The 21,410-nt window shown below is 42.8% G+C and overlaps 1 protein-coding gene across 4 annotated transcripts in view; it reads right to left on the reverse strand.

Annotated features, from left to right (window-relative positions):
- Window positions 1-947: 947 nt before the first annotated feature.
- Window positions 948-21,410, reverse strand: part of GINS1 (GINS complex subunit 1) — a 43,563-nt gene continuing 23,100 nt past the window's right edge. Inside the window, exons 6-7 of one of the 4 annotated variants that reach the window (XM_010330761.3) lie at window positions 7,615-7,689; window positions 948-4,425 (exon numbers count right to left, since the gene is read on the reverse strand). In XM_010330761.3, the coding sequence (XP_010329063.1) occupies window positions 4,357-4,425; window positions 7,615-7,689 (144 nt within the window). In that variant the 3' untranslated portion in view covers window positions 948-4,356. Of the gene's footprint in view, window positions 4,426-7,614; window positions 7,703-20,352; window positions 21,043-21,410 lie in introns of those variants that run through there. The other 3 variants (XM_074406147.1, XM_010330762.3, XM_074406148.1) reach the window with 3 other exon arrangements.

Consider the following 21,410-nt stretch of genomic DNA (forward strand, 5'->3'; position numbering starts at 1 on the left):
TTTTTCCAAGAACCACAGACCAATATTCCTCATGCACACTGATGCAAAAATTCCACAAAGTTTTCAGGCCAAGCATGGCTCATGCCTGTAATCCCAGCACTTTGGGAAGCCAAGGTGAGTGGATCACAGGGTCAGGAGTTCAAGACCAGCCTGGCCAAGATGGTGAAACCCCGTCTCTACTAAAAATACAAAAATTAGCTGGGCGTGGTGGCAGGCACCTGTAATCTCAGCTACTTGGGAAGCTGAGGCAGAGAATGGCTTGAACCCCAGAGGTGGAGGTTGCAGTGAGCTGAGATCATGCCACTGCACTCCAGCCTGGGTGACAGAGTGAGACTGTCTCAAAAAAAACAAAAGTTTTCAAATAAAATTCTACAAAAAGGATAATACATCATGACCAGGTGTAGTTTATGCCATGAATGTAGGTAGGTTTAACACTGAAAACTCAATTGATCAATCAGCCACCATAATTCACCAAAATACCAAACTAAAAGATGAAACCATCTCCACAGTTGGAGAAAAAGGATGTGACGAACTCCAGCATCCATTTCTGATTTTTTAAAAAATTCTCGGGCCGGGCGCGGTGGCTCAAGCCTGTAATCCCAGCACTTTGGGAGGCCGAGGCGGGTGGATCACGAGGTCGAGAGATCGAGACCATCCTGGTCAACATGGTGAAACCCCGTCTCTACTAAAAGTGCAAAAAATTAGCTGGGCATGGTGGCACGTGCCTGTAATCCCAGCTACTCAGGAGGCTGAGGCAGGAGAATTGCCTGAGCTCAGGAGGTGGAGGTTGCGGTGAGCCGAGATCGCGCCATTGCACTCCAGCCTGGGTAACAAGGGTGAAACTCCGTCTCAAAAAAAAAAAAAAAAAAAAAAAAAAAAAAATTCTCAGTAAACTAGTGTATTATTTCTGTTCTCATGTTGCTAATAAAGATGTACCAGAGACTGGGTAATTTATAAAGGAAAGAGGTTTAATTGACTCAGTTCCACATGGCTGGGGAGGCCTCACAATCATGGCAGAAGGCAAATGGATAGGGAGCAAAGTCATGTCTTACATGGTAGCAGGCAGGGGAGCGTGTCCAGGGGAACTTCCATTTATAAAACCATCAAATCTTGTGACTTCTTGACATAAGAAAAGTATGGGGGAAACCACCCCCATGATTCAATTATCTCACCTGGCCCTGCCCTTGACAAGAGGGGATTATTACAGTTCAAGGTGAGATTTGGGTAGGGACACAGCCAAACCATATCACTAGGAATAGAGGGGAACTTCCTCACCCCAGCAAGTGGCATCTACAAAAAACCGAAGAGCTAACATCATAATGGTGAAAGACTGACTGTTTTCCTTCTTAGATCAGGAACAAGATAGGGATGTCTTCTCTGACCACATATATTCAGTATTCTACTGGAAGTTCTAACCAATGCAGTCAGGCAAGAAAAAGAAATAGGCATGCAGATTAGAAAGGAAGGAGTAAAATTATTCATAGAACACCTGACTGTTGATGTCATTTACGAAAAACCTCTAAGAACTCACAATTTAACAAGGCTGAAGGACACAAGTTCAACATCAATTGTATTTGTTTACTAGCAACAAATGGTTAGAATTTGAAATTTTAAACTACTTAGCATCAAAACTATGAAATACTGACATGATAGACCTGTACAATGAAAACTACAAAAGATTACTAAGAGAAATGGAAGACAGAAACATTAATATGTGGGAAGACGGACCTTGTTTATAGGCCAGAAGACTCAATATTACTAAAGATGTCAACTCTCCCAACCTTTTTATATAAATTCAACGCAAGCTCAATCAAAGTGCTGCAGGGTTTTTTGTTGTTGCTGTTGCTGTAGAAATTGACAAGTTGATCCTTTTTTTTTTTTTTTTGAGACAATGTCTCACTTTGTCACCCAAGCTGGAGTACAATGGTGTGATCTTAGCTCACTCCAGCCTTGATCTCCTGGGCACAAGGGATCCACTTCAGCCTGCCACGTAACTGGGGCTACAGGCATGAACCACCAAACCCAGCTAATTTTTGCATTTTTTATAGAGACGGACTTTTGCCATGTGGCCTAGGCTGGTCTGGAACTCCTGAGCTCAAGCGATCCGCCCACCTAGGCCTCCCAAAGTGCTAGGATTACAGGCGTAAGCCACCATGCCCTGCCTGTTCCCAATTTCATATAAAAAGCAAAGGACTTAGCATAGCCAAAACAAATCTCAAAAAGAAATGTGGTGCATTGGGCCAGCACCAAGACTCACGCCTGTAATCCCAGCACATTGGGAAAACAAGGTGGGTGGATTACTTGAGCTCAGAAGTTCAGCACAGCCTGGCTAACATGGTAAAACCCTGTCTCTACAAAAAATACAAATAACAACAACAAAAATATAATGCATTAATACTATTTCAAGAATTATTAGAAAAATTACACTACATACAAATATAGTACTGGCATTCAGGAAAGAAAAACAGTTCAATGGAACAAAACAGGGTCCTGAAATAAACCCACACATACACTGAAAACTACTTTTTGAAAAAAATGCAAAGGTGGTAGAGCAAAGGGCAGTCCTTTTAACAAATGGTAGTGAAACAGCTGGATATCTATATGCCCAAGAAAAAGTGAAGGGGGATCAACACCTTGCACCATATACAAAAATTCATTCAAAATGGATCACAGGCTAGGCGTGGTGGCCCATGCCTGTAATCCTAACACTTTGGGAAACCAAGGTGGGTAACTTGAGGTCAGGAGTTTGAAACCAGCCTGGCTAACAGGGTGAAACCCTGTCTCTACTAAAAATACCAAAATTAGCTGGGTATGGCAGCATGCAACTGTAAACCCAGCTACTCGAGAGGCTGATACAGGAGAATCACTTGAACTGGAGGGTGGAGGTTGCAGTGGGCCGAGATCATGCCACTGAACTCCAGCCTGGGTGACAGAGCGAGACTCCATCTCAAACAAACAAAAACGGGTCACAGACCAAAAGTATAAAGCTTAAAATTATAACACTTCTAGAAGAAAAAAAGAAAAAAAATTGGGACCTTAGGACGGGAAAAGATTTCTTCAATGCAACATCCAAAGCATAAAAGAAAAAACAAATTGAATTTCATTAAAATTTAAAGTGTCAGCTATTTAAAAGATACCAGTAAAAGCCAATCAACTCTTTATGTGACTTTTTAGTCAATGTGAGTCTCGGGGAAAACTGTACAAAGTTCCTTCCTAGCCCCAATTTCATCGTCCCTTTCCAAAGCGGTGATACTGGCCACAAGCCAGACCGGCCACCATGTTGGAAATGTGCAAAATCATGTGTCCATCCTTCCCAAATAGCCAGATGATAAATTTGTGCGTCATTAAACATCACATATACTGCAAATTTCCACATACTGTCTTCACTTGCTCATGTGATTTGAAAATGTGTATCTCAGAAATTCGACCCTCTAGCTTGTACAATACACATGACCAGAAAACAAGACACATGGGATCTACCTTCTTCCTGTGCAGCCAAGTGACTCTCATTATTTAAAAAAGATTCAAATGTAATCATGTTTACTTTCATTTTAAAAATACACTGTAGGAATGCTGTAATTAGAGATAAAGCTTATTAGAAAAAGGAGTAGGGGCCAGGTACAGCGGCTCACACCTGTGATCTCAACACTTTGAGAGGTCAAGGTGGGAAGATTGCTTGAGGCCAGGATTCTGGGTTTACTGCAACCTTCGGATTTAACCCTCTCGGATTAAAGCAATTCTCTGACCTCAGCCTCCTGAGGAGGACTGCTTGAGACCAGCCTGGACAACATAGTGAGACACTGTCTCTACAAAACAAACAAACAAACAAACAAAAACAACCAAAAACAAAAAGGAGAAGGAAGAATAGCATACAACATTTTTTTTTTTTTTTTGAGACGGAGTTTCGCTCGTTACCCAGGCTGGAGTGCAATGGCGCGATCTCGGCTCACCGCAACCTCCGCCTCCTGGGTTCAGGCAATTCTCCTGCCTCAGCCTCCTGAGTAGCTGGGATTACAGGCACGTGCCACCATGCCCAGCTAATTTTTTGTATTTTTAGTAGAGACAGGGTTTAACCATGTTGACCAGGATGGTCTCGATCTCTCGACCTCGTGATCCACCTGCCTCGGCCTCCCAAAGTGCTGGGATTACAAGCTTGAGCCACCGCGCCCGGCCGCATACAACATTTTTTTAAAAATCCTTAATAGTTAGCAAGTTATACTTCTTAGCCAGCGTTCTTAGTGATCTTAAACAATGTTTATAGCTCTTAAAATCACAGAGGGAGGTGAAGGGAGGGTAGAGAGAGGAAGTACAGAGGAGTCCATGAGTCGGTGAAGCCTGGGATTCCTCGGTGCATGGTCACGACAGGATGTGCTCCAGGACTCCTTGTCTGATCAGCTGCTCACACTTCCATCGAGGTAAAAAGTGCTGAGGCAACAAAAAGGGATGGAGAAAGAGCAAAATAAATGATTGGGAAATAATCTGAAATTATTTCTTGTATCATTAAAAAGCAGCACTGAGTAGTTTTCAAACTCCAACAAGTAGTTAAAAGTTAAACTTAACTACATTTGCTGTTTTAATCCACTGAAATTGATGCCATTTAGACCTGTACAGAATTCTATGAATTCAGTTTGCTTAGTGCATTTCAACTAAAGACTTCTATGGCCAGGCGTGGTGGATCACCTGAGGTCAGGAGTTCAGGACTAGCCTGGCCAACATGGTGAAACCCTGTCTCTACTAAAAATAAAAAATTAGCCGGGCATGGTGGCAGGCGCCTGTAATCCCAGCTACTGGGGAGGCTGAGGCAGATTAACCGCTTGAACTCAGGAGGTGGAAGTTGCAATGAGCTGAAATTGTGCCATTGCACTCTAGCCTGGGAGACAAGAGCAAGACTTTGTCAAAAAAAAAAAATAAATAAAGACAGACTTGAATTCTAGTAGGTATTGTTCTTAGTGTTTACACTTTTTAAATTTATGCACAGAGAAATCCAGATAGGTGTGATCTGGATTACCACTGGTCCCACAGCCTATCAGGAAGACCCATGAAAGCCCCATTTCTCCATAAAACCTGTTCTAAGATTTCAGACTCCGAACACTTTTTTTTTTTTTAATAGAGATGGGGTCTTGCTGTGTTGCCCAGGCTAGTCTTGAACTCCTGGGCTCAAGCAATCCTCCCACCTCCACCTACCAAAGTGCTAGGATTACAGGCGTGAGCCACCGCGCCTGGCCTGAACATCCTTCTAATAACAAGTGACCACTTTCCTCCCATATTTCTCATGGATGAAAAGTATTGATGGCCCACAGCGTGGGTGCTATTCACACAGTATGGGGGAATATGCCAGAACCCAGGTATTGCTTGTTCCATGTCTTCCTAAGAGGACATCGCTCTTGCTCTGAGGGAATCAGGAGCAGGTGGAAAGATGTCTCCTTCCCTCTCAAACACAGGGACTCACACAAAATACTGACTGCCTTGGAGGAGGCAGGTTCAGGAAGCAAGGCAGGAAGGCTTTCTAATTCATAAGTGATCAAAGAAATCTCAAAGGAAGCTCTCAAGGAAGCAAAATGTAACCTCAGTGGCAGCATGCACCTGAAGAACCTGCCTCACAAACAAAGGCCTTACAAGAGACCCATGACCGAATTCTTCTAAAACAATCCTGAAGACACATGAGCCAAGGAAAATGTAAAAACAAAAACAAACCACAACAAAAACAAAACAACTGAGTTTTTCATTTAATATCCATACTAATGCATGAAGAGTACTGATTTCTGGATAAAAACAGTACCTGCCATAGTGATAAACAGAAAGGAATGTATGTTAAGAAAATGTTTCCCTACTAATGCTGACAGCATGTGAATGATCTACACCAGAGTCTATAGAAAATTAATTCAGATGTGGTTGAACATTAGAAGCCCCTGATACCAACCATCAACTGAGGCTGATATTAAGTTTTTCATTGAGGGTAGGGTCACAGCTGAGAGACAAAGTTAAAAATTTCAACCATAGGACCAGCATTTGCGATGAAGGGACATTTCACATATCTTGCTTTATAGGATGGCTTTTTTCTTTTTTCTTTTTTTTTCTGAGACGGAGTCTTGCTCTGTCGCCCAAGCTGGAGTGCAGTGGCACAATCTGGGCTCACTGCAACCTCTGCCTCCCAGATTGAAGCAATTCTCTGGCCTCAGCCTACCATGTAGCTGGGATTACAGGCATCCGCCACCATGTCCCACTAATTCTTGTATTTTTAGAAGAGATGAGGGTTTCACCAGGTTGGCCAGGCTGGTCTTGAACTCCTGACCTCGTGATCCACCTACCTTGGCCTCCCAAAGTGCTGGAATTACAGGTGTGAGCCACCATACCTGGCCTAGGATGGCTTTTTTCTTGTTCTTGTGAACCAAAGCTTCCTCCTGGGCACACCAGAAATGTAGCTGCTTATCAGAGTATTAATTCATTATCTGCTTTCAATTCATTAGTGTCCTAAGAGAACACCTGGGACAGAAATTGTTGCCTGAACCTGCAAAATCGTTTTGGTTTTTTTTGAGACACAGTTTCACTCTTGTTGCCCAGGCTAGAGTGCAATGGCGCAATCTTGGCTCATGGTAACCTCCGCTCCCCAGGTTCAAGTGATTCTCCTGCCTCAGCCTCCCGAGTAGCTGGGATTACAGGCATGCACCACCATGCCTGGGTAATTTTGTATTTTTAGTAGAGATGGGATTTCACCATGTTGATCAGTGTGGTCTTGAACACCCAGCCTCAGGTGATCTGCCTGCCTCAGCCTCCCAAAATGCTGGGATTACAGGCATAAGCCACCACAACCAGCCCAAAATCTTTTTTAAAAATATTAAACCGCCAGGCGCAGTGGCTCATGCCTGTAATCCCAGCACTTTGGGAAACTGAGGCAGGTGGATCACGAGGTCAAGAGATCGAGACCATCCTGGCCATGGGGAAACCATGTGTCTACTAAAAATACAAAAATCAGCTGGGCATGGTGGTGCGTGCCTGTAGTCCCAGCTACTCAGAAGGCTGAGGCAGGAGAATTGCCTGAACCCAGGAGGCGGAGGTTGCAGTGAGCCGAGATCGCGCCATTGCACTCCAGCCTGGGTAACAAGAGCGAAACTCCGTCTCAAAACAACAACAACAACAACAACAACAACAACAAGGATTTATAAGGCTCGCGCCATTGCACTCCAGCCTGGGTAACAAGCGAAACTCCATCTCAAAACAACAACAACAAGGATTTATAAGGCTAAGTGTAGAACAACTGCTTAGCAACTTTTAAAATAAATTATGAGAAAGGAGCTAAATCCTACAGTTTAATACCCTCTGGATAATAATCTACCACTTACCCAGAATAAGGCTGATTATAGTAATTCCCCTAGAAAATACCTAGTTTTAAATATAAGCAATATCCCACTAAATTAATTAATCTTTTCTTATTACATATAACATTTGCTTCCAGTCTTAATATTCAGAAAAAGTACAGAACTGGGTGTATTATACTAAGGATAACGTCTAAGATATAAACGATCATCAGAAGTTGATATTTATTTTGCTATTCCAATCGTTCCACTATTCAAGACTCCTAAGATTTAAAGTAAAGTATCTAAAGACAAGAAATACCTGGCTATTTTTTTTTAATAGAACTGAAGTGCCATCATCAACTTCAAATTCTCCATAGTCTTTTAGACATCGGACCTGAAAGGAAAAACTTTAGATGTTTTATCTAAGTTAGTTTTTAATATTTATTGACCAAAAAATAAATCGGCATTATACAAATACACAGTAAGGACTTTGTTTCCTCTCTGTGTACTTAGGCCTAGTACTACTACTGTGGTATTCTAATGGTTCAAGTGTCCGGTTTTGGCAGGGAGGGAGAAGAATCGCAAAATCGTTGGTAGTATATAAACGTCAGTGCTGACAGCAAGGTGATCAGGGAGCTGGGGAAGGAGGCAACATCGCTGGATCCACAAGGCATGTTTTAGATCTGCTCCAACCTGCTTCTTATAGATGCTTCCCATAAAATATCAATATCTGAGAACAGGACACGGGTAAGTGTGCAGTATTTGTTTTTGGAAGAAATTCTTCCAATCCCTTTCAACATTCAGATGATTTCCCAGGAATACTTAGAAGTACACATTGGAAGAGTAGATGCCACCTCACATGATAGGATTCAGGAACAGTAGCCTTCTGATACCCACCTCTGTAACTGCAAAGGCAGCCATTCAAAGGTGTTCCCAAGTGCAAGTTACAGACCTCCTACAAAGCTAAGTGCTGCCACAGGAAGTAAGGGGGCATTTTTCCTCTTCTAGGAGAATTCAGACTGAAGTTGATTACCGTAGGAGCAACAAACTGCTATTCCCCAATGTCAAAGTTATGGTTTACTTTAGGACCTCTACCTCCTGGGCTCAAACCATCCTCCCATCTCAGCCTCCACAGTAGTTGGATCTACAGGTATGCACAACCACACCCAGCTAATTTTTGTATTTTCTGTAGAGATGGGATTTCATCATGTTGCTCAGGCTGGTCTTGAACGCCTGAGCTCAAGTGATGCTTCTGCCTCCCATAGTGCTCGGAATACAGGTATCAGCCACCACACCTGGCTTCATTTGCTTCTCTAAATAGTTTTATCTTAGGAAATATCAAACACATTCAAAAGTAAAAAGACTACTACTATGATATTCCATGTCCCCATCAACTGGCATCAACACATGGTCAAGTTTGTTCCCCTCACCCACTTGTGGGTTATTCTGAAGCAAACATTTAACCTCATCTGTAAATATTCTACTATCTACTTCTTTTTTTTTTTTGAGACGGAGTTTCGCTCTTGTTGCCCAGGCTGGAGTGCAATGGCGCGATCTCGGCTCACCGCAACCTCCGCCTCCTGGGTTCAGGCAATTCTCCTGCCTCAGCCTCCTGAGTAGCTGGGATTACAGGCAAGTGCCACCATGCCCAGCTAATTTTTTGTATTTTTAGTAGAGACGGGGTTTCACCATGTTGACCAGGATGGTCTCGATCTCTTGACCTCGTGATCCACCCGCCTCGGCCTCCCAAAGTGCTGGGATTACAGGCTTGAGCCACCGCGCCGTATCTACTTCTACTATCCACTTCTACTATCTACTTCTATAAAACCAGATTATTTTACAAATCCCAATACTGGCTGTGCACAGTGGCTCATGCCCATAATCCCAAGATTTGGGGAGGTTGAGGCAGGTGGATCACCTAGGTCAGAAATTCAAGACCAGCCTGGTCAATATGGTGAAACTGCATCTCTACTAAAAATACAAAAACTAGCTGGGTGTGGTGGTACGTGACTATAATCCCAGCTACTCAGGAGGCTGAGGCAGGAGAATCAATTTAACCTGGGGGCAGAGGTTGCAGTGAGCGAGATCACACCACTGCACTCCAGCCTCGGTGACAGAGTGAGACTCCATCTCAAAGAAAAAAATAAATAAAAATTATTGAGATGAGATAGTACTGGCATGTTTGTTTTTTTGAGATGGAGTCTCATTCTGTCATCCAGGCTAGAGAACAGTGATGGGATCTTGGCTCACTGGAACCTCTGCCTCCCAGGTTCAAACAATTCTCCTGCTTCAGCTTCCCTAGCAGCTGGGATTCCAGGACTGTGCCGCCACAGCAGGGTTTCACCATGTTGCCCAGGCTAGTCTCAAACTCCTGACCTCAAATGATCCACCTGCAGACTCCCAAAGTGCTGAGATTACAAGCATGAGCCACCACACTCAGCCTTAATTAATAATTTTTAGTATCATGAAATATCTAGTTAGTTTTTAAATTTCCCCACTTGTCTCATGAATTTTAAGGTTTCCACGTTGAGATCAGAATCCAACAAAGTCACACATTATGTTTTTTAATGTCTTGTAAGTCTCTTTTAATCTATTGGTTGCACTGCCTCTTTTTTCCCTTCCTCTTGGCATTTTATTTGCTGAATAAATTGGGTGAGTAGTTTGTCACTGCAGACTTGAACTCCTGGTCTCAAGCAATCCTCCTGCCTTGGCCTCCCAAAGTGTTGGGATTACAGGCATGAGTCACTGCACAGGGTCAGAACAACTTTCCACAGTCAAGATTTTATTGTGACTTTCTTTGGGGTCACTTAACATGTTCTTTTGTCCCTGAATTTCCTATAAAATGTAAGTTAGATCTAGATCAGATAAATAACGTACATAAATAAATAACATACATACATAAAATACATAACGGTGTTATGTACTTTCCGTTACAAGACCCCATAAAACACAAAGTGCCTGGCTGTCTCTTTGTGGATACTGGGATTAATCACTGGGCCCAAGTGTCATCCATACTCATCCATATCCATCCACTAGAAAGATATCCATTAACTATCCACTTAAAGGTTTTAATAGACAAAGGGTTACAAGGATTAATCTAATTCTGATATTCCTGCTAGATTTGTTAGCTGGAATTCTTCCATATAAAGAAATTTCCTTTGTAAACTATTGGGCTACCTTAAGATAGAGTTTGTTTAGTAAAGGCAATGAATGCTTTGATTCCATTCTCTAATTTGCCACCTTTCAAATGAGTTGTATCCCTCGCATTCTCCAAGGGGAGCCCAAAAATCTTTTATTTTATTTTATTTTATTTTTGAGACAGAGTTTTGCTCTTGTTACCCAGGCTGGAGTGCAATGGCACGATCTCAGCTCACTGCAACCTCCGCCTCCTGGGCTCAGGCAATTCTCCTGCCTCAGCTTCCTGAGTAGGTGAGATTACAGGCACGTGCCACCATGCCCAGCTAGTTTTTTGTATTTTTAGTAGAGACGGGTTTCACCATGTTGACCAGGATGGTCTCGATCTCTCGACCTCGTGATCCACCCACTTCGGCCTCCCAAAGTGCTGGGATTACAGGTTTGAACCACCACGCCCGGCCTAAAAATGTTTTATTTTTTAAAATTTTTGTTGGCCAAGCACGGTGGCTCATGCCTGTATTCTCAGCACTTTGGGAGGCAGAGGCAAAAGGATCACTTGAGCTCAGGTGTTCAAGACCAGTCTGGGCAACATGGTTAAATTCTATCTCTACAAGAAATACAAAAATTAGTTGGGCGCAGCTGTGAGCACCTGTAGACCCAGCTACTGTGGAGGCTGAGGTGGGAGGATGGCTTGGGCCTGGGAGGTGGAGGTTTCTAAAGTAAACCAGGATTCCTTGCACAAAAATAGTGGATTCCAGGTCCTAAACAGAAATGAGCAGAGAATGTACAACTATACTCCAGCCTGTGCAACAGAGCCAGACTCTGCTTCAAAATAAAAATAAAAAATTATTGTTGTTGTTGTTTGGTGTCATTATGCATTCACATTTCTAAAATAGTTGATGTGATCCAATTCACTGCAGTTACTAGTCATATTGATGCTCAAATTCTTCCTTTTTTGGCTAGCAAGAACTCCTTCAAATTGGCCTACACATCCTTCCAGCAGTTCCTGCTTAGTCCTTGACACCTTCCCTCCTTTCTGGGAAGACAAGATGTTCCATGTTCGGCTTGTACATTTTTTATTCAGAACCTGGAATCAGCTATTTTTAAGCAAGGAATCCTGGTTTACATTAGAGGGAAGTGGCATTTAGGTATAGAATCTGGACACTGATGCCTAACTGGCTTGCCATTGTTTCTAGGCCTTTTTGGTGGGCATAGCTAATCCATACTTTCCATTTTTTTTAAGAAGGGATGCTTCATGAGTCAATGCTGATACTTCAAACTCAAATTTACAAATAAAGAATTTTCCCTTAAGTTTTTCAGCTTTGAATCTCTTTTCTCTTATTCTGAAAACTGTTGGTAATGTCAACTACCCTTTTGCTCTATTCTTCAATATAAAAACTGTTTCAAAGTAACAGTAACAAAATTATTACTATTAATATGATTAGTAAAAACAGGTTAAGAACTCTTTACAATTCTTTTGTCCTCAGGACATATGTACTAGAAATATACAATTTATTTGTTTTAAAGTAATACAAATTGTGCTCGCTTCGGCAGCACATATACTAAAAAGTAATACAAATTAAGTCCTGGATTCAGGTAAGATGGTGGAGTAGGAAACCAGGAATCTGTCTCCCTACCTCCACAACAACTGCACGGGCAGACTGTCTGACATCAGTATTTTGGAACCCTGGAATCTACTGAAGGTTTGAGGTCGGAGCTTTGACAAATATTCACTGCAATTTACTGTCCATTTGCCTCTTAGCATAGCAGCAGCTAACCATCCCATTCCCAGCATGCATTGTTGGAGCAGCTTCTACATAGGTTGCTGGAGCAGGGTGTGCAAAAAGCACCCTGCTCCTCACTGCTGACTGCTGTTTGTGATCACAGAGGTGCAGAGGAAGAGGCAGGCAGACATTTTTGTCACACCTTCTCAAAGGCTGCAAGCCCCTCCCCCATTCCACTGAAATGAATTCCAGGGGATTTAAAGGGCCAGTACCCTTTTCCCACCCCCATTCATTTTTCTCTTTTCCCCCTTTCAGGAGCCAGACATTAAAGACTGGGACATTGAAAAGCAACTGTGTATACATGATAAGCTAGAAAGTGACCCAGGAAAGGCAGAGGCTCAATAAAAATTTGAGAAAACCTTAAGGTTATACCTCAGGTTGATTCTTAGCACAGAGATAGCTTACAACAATCAAAAAACCAAAAACAGTAACAAAACCAGCAAACTCTGGGGACAGGGGGAGAAGTTGATTTACAGAGTTAGAACATTATTATATTAAAATGTCTGGTTTTCAATAAAAACAATAAAATCGCAAGGCATGTACAAAGAAACATGAAAGTATGGTCCATCCAAAGGAAAAATAAAATAAGAAATGGTACCTGAAAAAGACTTGATGGCAGATCTATTACACAAAGACTACAAGAGTTTTAAAGATGCACAAAGAACTACAGGAAGATGGGGAGAAGATTAAGGAAACAATGTATGAACAAAATGGAAATAAGAAAGAAAAGAAAACCTAAAAAGACCAAAAAGGTATTCTGGAGCTGAAAACTATAAAAAGTGAAATGAAAAATTCACTTGAGCGATTCAAAGACGGATTGGGGCAGACGGAAGAATAAGTGAACTTGAAGACAGGACAACAGAAATGACTAAGTCTGAAGAACAAAAATAAAAGACGGAAGAAAAGGACAGAGCCTGAGAGACCTGAGGGGCACCAACCATCAAGCAAACCAAGGAGAAGAGAAAGACAAAGGGACAAAGAATCTGTGAAGAAATAATAACTGAAAACTCCTTAAATTTAATCAAAGACATAAATATAAACATCAAAGCAGCTCAACAAACTACAAGATGAACTCACATAAACTCACAATGAGACATGTCATAATCAAACTTTCAAAAGACAAAGAATCTTGAAAGCAGCAAGAGAGGGAGGGCTGGGCAGAGTGGCTCACACCTATAATCTCACCATTTTGGTCGGCCAAATCTCTACCAAAACAAAACAAAACAAAACAAAACAATTTTATTTACTATTTTTTTAAAGATGGAGTTTCACCATGTTGGTCAGGCTGGTCTTGAACTCCCAACCTCAGGTGATCGACCTCCCAAAGTGTTGGAATTACAGGCGTGAGCCACTGTGCCTGGCTCCAAAAAGTTTAAAAATTAGCCAGGCTTTGAAGTATGAATCTCTAGTCCTAACTGCTTAGGAGACTGAGGTGGATTGCTTCAGCCCAGGAGTTTGAGATGACATGAGCTATGATTGTGAGGTTCATCCTAGTTGACACAGTGAGACCCCATCTCTAAAAAATTTGAAAAGAAAGCAGCAGCCGGGCGCGGTGGCTCATGCCTGTAATCCTAGCACTTTGGGAGGCCGAGGTGGGTGGATCACCTGAGGTCAGGAGTTCAAGACCAGCCTGGCCATCATGGTGAAACCCCATCTTAATAAAAAAAAAAAAAAAAAAAAAGAAAAGAAAGCAGCAAAAGATAAATAACTCATAACTCATCACATATCTGGGATCCTCAATAAGATTTTCAGATTTTTATTACAAATTTTGAAGGCCAGAAGGCAGTGGGCCAACATATTCAAGGTACTAAAAGAACAAAATTGCCAACCAAGAATCCTATATATGGTAACTATCACAAGACAGTAACTTGAAGCCCTGTGAAGAAATAAAGATCTCAATAAAGGTAAATGCTATGGTCCGAATGTGTCCCCAAAAAATCAATGTGCTAGAAACTTAATCCCCAATTCAACCTTGTTGGGAGGTTAAGGACTTTGGTCAGGTGGCTAGGGCATAAGGGCTCTGCCCTCATAAATGGATTTATGCCATTATAAAACGACTTGATGGAAGGAGTTTGGTTCTTTTTGTCCTTCCACCTTCTGCCATGCCAGGACATAGGTTTCATCCCTTCAGAGGGTGCAGTATTTAAGGCACCACATTGGAAGCAGAGTGTTGCCCACAGAAGACAAGTAAATCTGCTGACACTCTGATCTCGGACTTCCAGGCATCCAGAATTTGTTGAGATAGGCTGGCTGGCACAGTGGCTCAAGCCTATAATCCCAACACTGAGAGGTCAAGGCAGGAGGGCTATTTTAGGCTAGAAGTTCAAGACTACTCTGGGAAACACGGCAAGGTCGGGTTTCTACAAAAAATTTAAAAATTTCCCAGGCATGGTAGTGTATGCCTGTAGTCAGTGCTATTTAGGAGGCTGAGGCAGGAGAATTGATTGAGCTGAGTTCAAGGCTGTAGTGAACTACGATTGTACTACCACACCCCAGCCTGGGTGACAGACAAAGTGAGACCTTGTCTCTTTTGAAGAAAGAAATTTCTGTTCATTACAAATTACCTAGTCTCAGGTATTTTCTTTTAGCAGCACAAACGGACTAAGACAGTGAATACATGGAAAATTCTAAAACCTAGCAGTATTGTAACATTTTATAACTCTTATTTTTTATTCTTGTGGGTATTTTTATTTTTTTTTTTGGTGAGGGGAGACATATTTTGTTACAGTGGTGCAATCCCAGTTCACTGCAATCTCTGCATCCTGGTTCAAGTGATTCGCCTACCTCAGTCTCCTGAGTAGCTAGGAACTATAAGCTCTTGCCACCATGCCCAACTAATTTTTTGCATTTGTAGTAGAAATGGGGCTTTGCCATGTTGTCGAGGTCTCAAATGTCTGAGCTCAGGCAATCCACCCACCTTGGCCTCCCAAAGTGCTAGGATTATATGCATGAGAGCCGCCACCCCCCAGCCTCTATTTTTTGTTTTTTTGTTTTTTCTTTTTCCCCCCATTTTTTGTTTTTAACATGATTTCAGTGACTAACACATTTAAAAGACACTGATTAGTCTAAAAGCTAGCATTAATGTAACTTTGCAACCCTACATTTTGTTTTCTACAAAATTGAAGAAACTCATACTTAGTTTATGTTTTGGGGTCACATATGTAAAGAAGTAATTTTGTGACATCAACAATAGAAAGAAATAGGGATAAGGCTTGGAAGGATCAGAATTTTTGTATGTTATTGAAGTCAACCTACTGTAAGTTGAAATTAAAGTGTTACACTTATTTATTTTTATTTTTAGTCTTTTTGTTTTTTCTTTTTTGTGGAGAATGGGGTCTCGCTATATTGTCCAGGCAGGTCTCGAACTCCTGGGCTCAAGCTATCCTCCCACCTCTGCCTCCCTAAGAGCTGGAATTATAGGTGTGAGCCACAGTGCCCAGCTAAAGTGTTATAATTGTAGATATTAAATGGACTGGGTGCAGTGGCTCATGCCTGTAATCCTAGCACTTTGGGAGGCTGAGGTGGGCAGATCACAAGGTCAGAAGTTCGAGACCAGCCACTCTCAATAATGGCTAGAATAAGACAGAGCCTAGGTAATAGAGGACCTAATACAAAAAAACTACTAAATATATCAGACACGTACAGGACACTCTACCCAACAATAGCAGCATACACATTCATCTCAAGTACACATGGGACATTTTCCAGCAGAGACCACATTGAGCCAGAAATTAAGTCTCAGTAGATTTAAAAAGATAGATACCACACAAAGTATCTTCTCCTACCACAGGGGATGAAGTTAGAAATGAATAACAGAAGGAAGACTGAAAAACTCACACATTTGTAGAAATTAAACAATACATTCTTAGGCCAGGTGTCATGGCTCAGGCCTATAATTCCAGCACTGAGGGAGACCAGGATAGGAGGATTATCTGAGCCCAGGAGTTTGGGACTAGGCTGGAAAACATAGCAAGACTCTGTCTCTTTAAAAGAAAAAAAAACAGGCCGGGCGTGGTGGCTCAAGCCTGTAATCCCAGCACTTTGGGAGGCCGAGACGGGTGGATCACGAGGTCGAGAGATCGAGACCATCCTGGTCAACATGGTGAAACCCCGTCTCTACTAAAAATACAAAAAATTAGCTAGGCATGGTGGCGTGTGCCTGTAATCCCAGCTACTCAGGAGGCTGAGGCAGGAGAATTACCTGAACCCAGGAGGCGGAGGTTGCGGTGAGCCGAGATCGCGCCATTGTACTCCAGCCTGGGTAACAAGAGTGAAACTCCGTCTCAAAAAAAAAAAAGAAAAAAAAAAAGAAAAAAAAAACATTAGCCAGGCATAGTGGCATGCACCTGTGGTCCTAGCTACTCAGAAGGGTGAGGCAGGAGACAGAGACTGCAATGAACCTGTTTGTGTCACTGCACTCCAGCCTGGGTGACAGAGCAAGACCCTGTCTCAAAACAAACAAGCAACAACACATTCTTAACCAACGATGAAAGAGGAAATCATAAGGAAAATTAGAAAATACTTAGAGGTGAAAAAACAAAAACATAACACATCAAAATGTATGAGATGCAAAAGCAGTACTAAGTGAGAAATTTATAGCTATAAACACCTACATTAAAAAAATAACAGGTATCATGGCCAGGCACGGTGGCTCCTCACTCATGCAATCCCGTCACTTTGGGAGGCTGAGGCAGCAGATCATTTGAGGTCAGGAGTTGGAGACCAGCCTGGCCAACATGGCTAAACCTCATCTCTACTAAAAATATAAAAATTATCTGGGCATGGTATACATGCCTGTTAGTACCAGGTACTTGGGAGGCTGAAGTGGAAGGATCCCTTAAACCGAGGAGACAGAGGTTGCACTAAGCTGAGATCGCATCACTGCACTCAAGCCTGGGCAACACAGTGATACTCCATCTCAAAAATAAAAACAAGGCCAGGCATGGTGGCTCACACCTCTAATCCCAGTACTTTGGGAGCCCAAGGTGGGCAGATCACTTCAGATAAGGAGTTCAAGATCAGGCTGGCCAATACAGTAAAATCTTGTCTCTACCAAAAAATACAAAAATTAGCTGGGGTGTCACACCCCTGTAGTGTCAGCTACTCGGGAGGCTAAGGCATAAGAATCACTTGAACCCTGGAGGCAAAGGATGCAGTGAGCTGAGACAGTGCCACTGTACTATAGCCTGGGCAACAGAGTAAGATTCTGTCGCAACAAAGAAAGAAAGAGAGGGAGGAAGGGAGAGAGAGAGAGAAAGAGAGGAAGAGAGAAAGAAAAAGACAGAGAGAGAGAAAAAAAAGAGAAAGACAGAAAAAGGCAAAAAACAAACCAAACAAACAAAGACATTTCAAACCAACCACCTAACTTTACACCTTAAGGAACCAGAAAAAGAAAAGCAAGCTAAACCTAAGTGCTAGAAGGAGGAAATAACGATAAGAGCAGAGCTTAATAAAATTAGAAACACCCGAGGCAGGGGGATCACAAGGTCAAGAGATCGAGACCATCCTGGTCAACATGGTGAAACCCGTCTCTACTAAAAATACAAAAAATTAGCTGGGCATGGTGGAACGTGCCTGTAATCCCAGCTGCTCTGGAGAATTGCCTGAACCCAGGAGGCGGAGGTTGTGGTGAGCCGAGATCGCGCCATTGCACTCCAGCCTGAGTAACAAGAGCGAAACTCCGTCTCAAAAAAAAAAAAAAAAAAAAAAAGAAAAGAAAGAAAAAAGAAACACAATAGAAAAAATAAGTAAAACTACAATTTGATTATTTGAAAAGGTCAACAAAATTTACAAACCTTTAGGTAGACTAAGAGTAAGGCCGGGCCCGGTGGCTCACGCCTGTAATTCCAGCACTTTTGGAGGCCGAGGCGGGTGGATCACAAGGTCAAGAGATCAAGACCATTCTGGTCAACATGGTGAAACCCCGTCTCTACTAAAAATACAAAAAATTAGCTGGGCATGGTGGTGCATGCCTGTAATCCCAGCTACTCAGGAGGCTGAGGCGGGAGAATTGCCTGAACCCAGGAGGCGGAGGTTGCGGTGAGCCGAGATTGCGCCATTGCACTCCAGCCTGGGTAACAAGAGCGAAACTCTGTTTCAGAAAAAAAAAAAAAAAAAAAGACTCAAATTACTAAAATCAGAAATGAAAGTGAGCTCATCATGCCGGGCGCGGTGGCTCAAGCCTGTAATCCCAGCACTTTGGGAAGCCGAGGCAGGTGGATCACGAAGTCAAGAGATCGAGACCAACGTGGTCAACATGGTGAAACCCCGTCTCTACTAAAAATACAAAAATTAGCTGGGCATGGTGGCGCATGCCTGTAATCCCAGCTACTCAGGAGGCTGAGGCGGGAGAATTGCCTGAACCCAGGAGGCGGAGGTTGAGGTGAGCCGAGATCGCGCCATTACACTCCAGCCTGGGTAACAAGAGCGAAACTCCGTCTCAAAAAAAAAAAAAAAAAGGAAGTGAGCTCATTACTACCAATTCTGTAGAAATAAAAAGGATTCTAACAGTCCTATGAACAACTGTACACTAACAAACTGGAAAACCTAGATGACATGGACAAATTCTCAGAAACACAAACCTATCAAGACTGAATCATGAAGAAATAGTAAATCAAAATAGACCTGTAGCCAGAAAGGAAACTAAATTACTAATAAAAAATCTCTCAATAAAGAAAAGCCTGGCTGGGCAAAGTGGCTCATGCCTGTAATCCCAGCACTTTGGGAGGCCAAGGTGGGTGGATCACGAGGTCAGGAGTTCAAGACCAGTCGTCCAACAACATGGTGAAACTCCATCTCTACTAAAAATACAAAAGATAGCTGGGCATGGTGGTACACACCTGTAATCCCAGCTACTCGGGAGGCTGAGACAGAAGAATTGCTTGAACCAGGACCCAGGAAGTGGAGTTTGCAGTGAGCCAAGGTGGCACCACTGCACCCCCAGCATGGGCTACAGAACAAGACTCCATCTCAAAAAAAAAAAAAAAAAATGCCCTAGACCTGATGGTTTCACTAAGTAATTCTATCAAACATTTCAAGAACGCCAATCCTTCCCAAACTTTTCTAAAAAATATAAGGAGGGAACACCTCCCTAACCCCCTCTTTTTTTTTTTTTTTTTTTTTTTTGTACAGAGTCTCACTGTTTCTCAGCTGGAGTGCAGTGGAACAGGGAACAGTTTCGGCTCACTGCAACCTCCACCTCCCAGGCTCAAGCGATTCTCCTGCCTCAGACTCCTGAGTAGCTTGCCACCATGCCCGGCTAATTTTTTTTTTTTTTCTTTTTTTTTGAAACAGTTTCGCTCTTGTTACCCAGGCTGGAGTGCAATGGCGCGATCTCGGCTCACCGCAACCTCCACCTCCTGGGTTCAGGCAATTCTCCTGCCTCAGCCTCCTGAGTAGCTGGGATTACAGGCACGTGCCACCATGCCCAGCTAATTTTTTGTATTTTTAGTAGAGACGGGGTTTCACCATGTTGACCAGGATGGTCTTGATCTCTTGACCTCGTGAGCCACCCGCCTTGGCCTCCCAAACTGCTGGGACCACAGGCTTGAGCCACCGCGCCTGGCCTAATTTTTGTATTTTTATTAGAGACAGGGTTTCACCATGTTGACCAGGCTGGTCTCAAACTCCTAAACTCAGGTGATCTGCCCACCTCAGCCTTCCAAAGTTCTGGGATTACAGGCATGAGCCACCATGCCTGGTCTTTTAAAATTTCTCCCTAACTCATTTTATGAGGCCAGCATTACCCTAATACCAAAGCCAGAAATGATACTACAAAAAAAACTACAGACCAATGTCCCTTATAAACACTGATGCAGCCGGGCGCGGTGGCTCAAGCCTATAATCCCAGCACTTTGGGAGGCCAAGGCGGGTGGATCACAAGGTCAAGAGATCGAGACCATCCTGGTCAACATGGTGAAACCCTGTCTCTACTAAAAATACAAAAATTAGCTGGGCATGGTGGCGCATGCCTGTAGTCCCAGCTACTCAGGAGGCTGAGGCAGGAGAATTGCCTGAACCCAGGAGGCGGAGGTTGCGGTGAGCCGAGATCGTGCCATTGCACTCCAGCCTGGGTAACAAGAGTGAAACTCCGTCTCAAAAAAAAAAAAAAAACAAAAAAAAAAACAAATAAACACCGATGCAAAAATACTCCACACAGGCTGGGCGTGCTGGCTCATGCCTATAATCCAAGCATTTTGGGAAGCCGAGGCAGGCGGATCACCTGACGTCAAGAGTTCAAGACCAGCCAGACCAACATGGAGAAATCCCCTCTCTACTAAAAATATAAAATTAGCCAGGTGTTGTGGCACATGCCTGTAATCCCAGCTCCTTGAGAGGCTGAAGCAGGAGAATCAATTGAACCTGGGAGGTAGAGGTTGTGGTGAGCTGAAATCACACCACTGCACTCCAGCATGGGCAATAAGAGTGAAACGCCATGAACAAAACAACCCCAAAATTAAAAGCAGAGCCTCAAAGAGACTGATATATCCACGTTCATAGCAGCATTAATCACAAAATGATAGCTAAAATGAAGAAGTATCCCAGTGTCCATTGATGGATAAATGGATAAGCAAAGGAATATTACTCCACTTTAAAAATAAAGGAAATTCTGACACACGCTACCACAAATACCACAGAAATGAACCCTGAAGACATTATGCTAAGTGAAATAAGGTAGTCCCAAAAACACAAATACTTGTCATTTGCAGGTTCTCAGAAATTATTTTTTAATTAAAACAAAGCAAAAAGAAAAATACTATATGATTCTACTCACATGAGGTAGTTACAGTAGTCAAAATCGTTTAAGACAGAGGGTAGAATGGTGGTTGCTGGGGGATGGGAGGTGGGGGTATTGAGAAGTTATTGTTTAATGGGTACAGAGTTTCACTTTTATAAAATTTTTTTTGTTGTTTTTTTTGTTTGTTTGTTTTTTGTTTTGTTTTGTTTTTGAGACGGAGTTTCGCTCTTGTTATCCAGGCTGGAGTGCAATGGCGCGATCTCGGCTCACCGCAACCTCCGCCTCCTGGGTTCAGGCAATTCTCCTGCCTTAGCCTCCTGAGTAGCTGGGATTACAGGCACGAGCCACCATGCCCAGCTAATTTTTTTGTATTTTTAGTAGAGACAGGGTTTCACCATGTTGACCAGGATGGTCTCGATCTCTTGACCTCGTGATCCACCCGCCTCAGCCTCCCAAAGT

The sequence above is a fragment of the Saimiri boliviensis genome, chromosome 9, assembly GCF_048565385.1.
Source record: "Saimiri boliviensis isolate mSaiBol1 chromosome 9, mSaiBol1.pri, whole genome shotgun sequence".
Lineage (NCBI taxonomy): Eukaryota > Metazoa > Chordata > Mammalia > Primates > Cebidae > Saimiri > Saimiri boliviensis.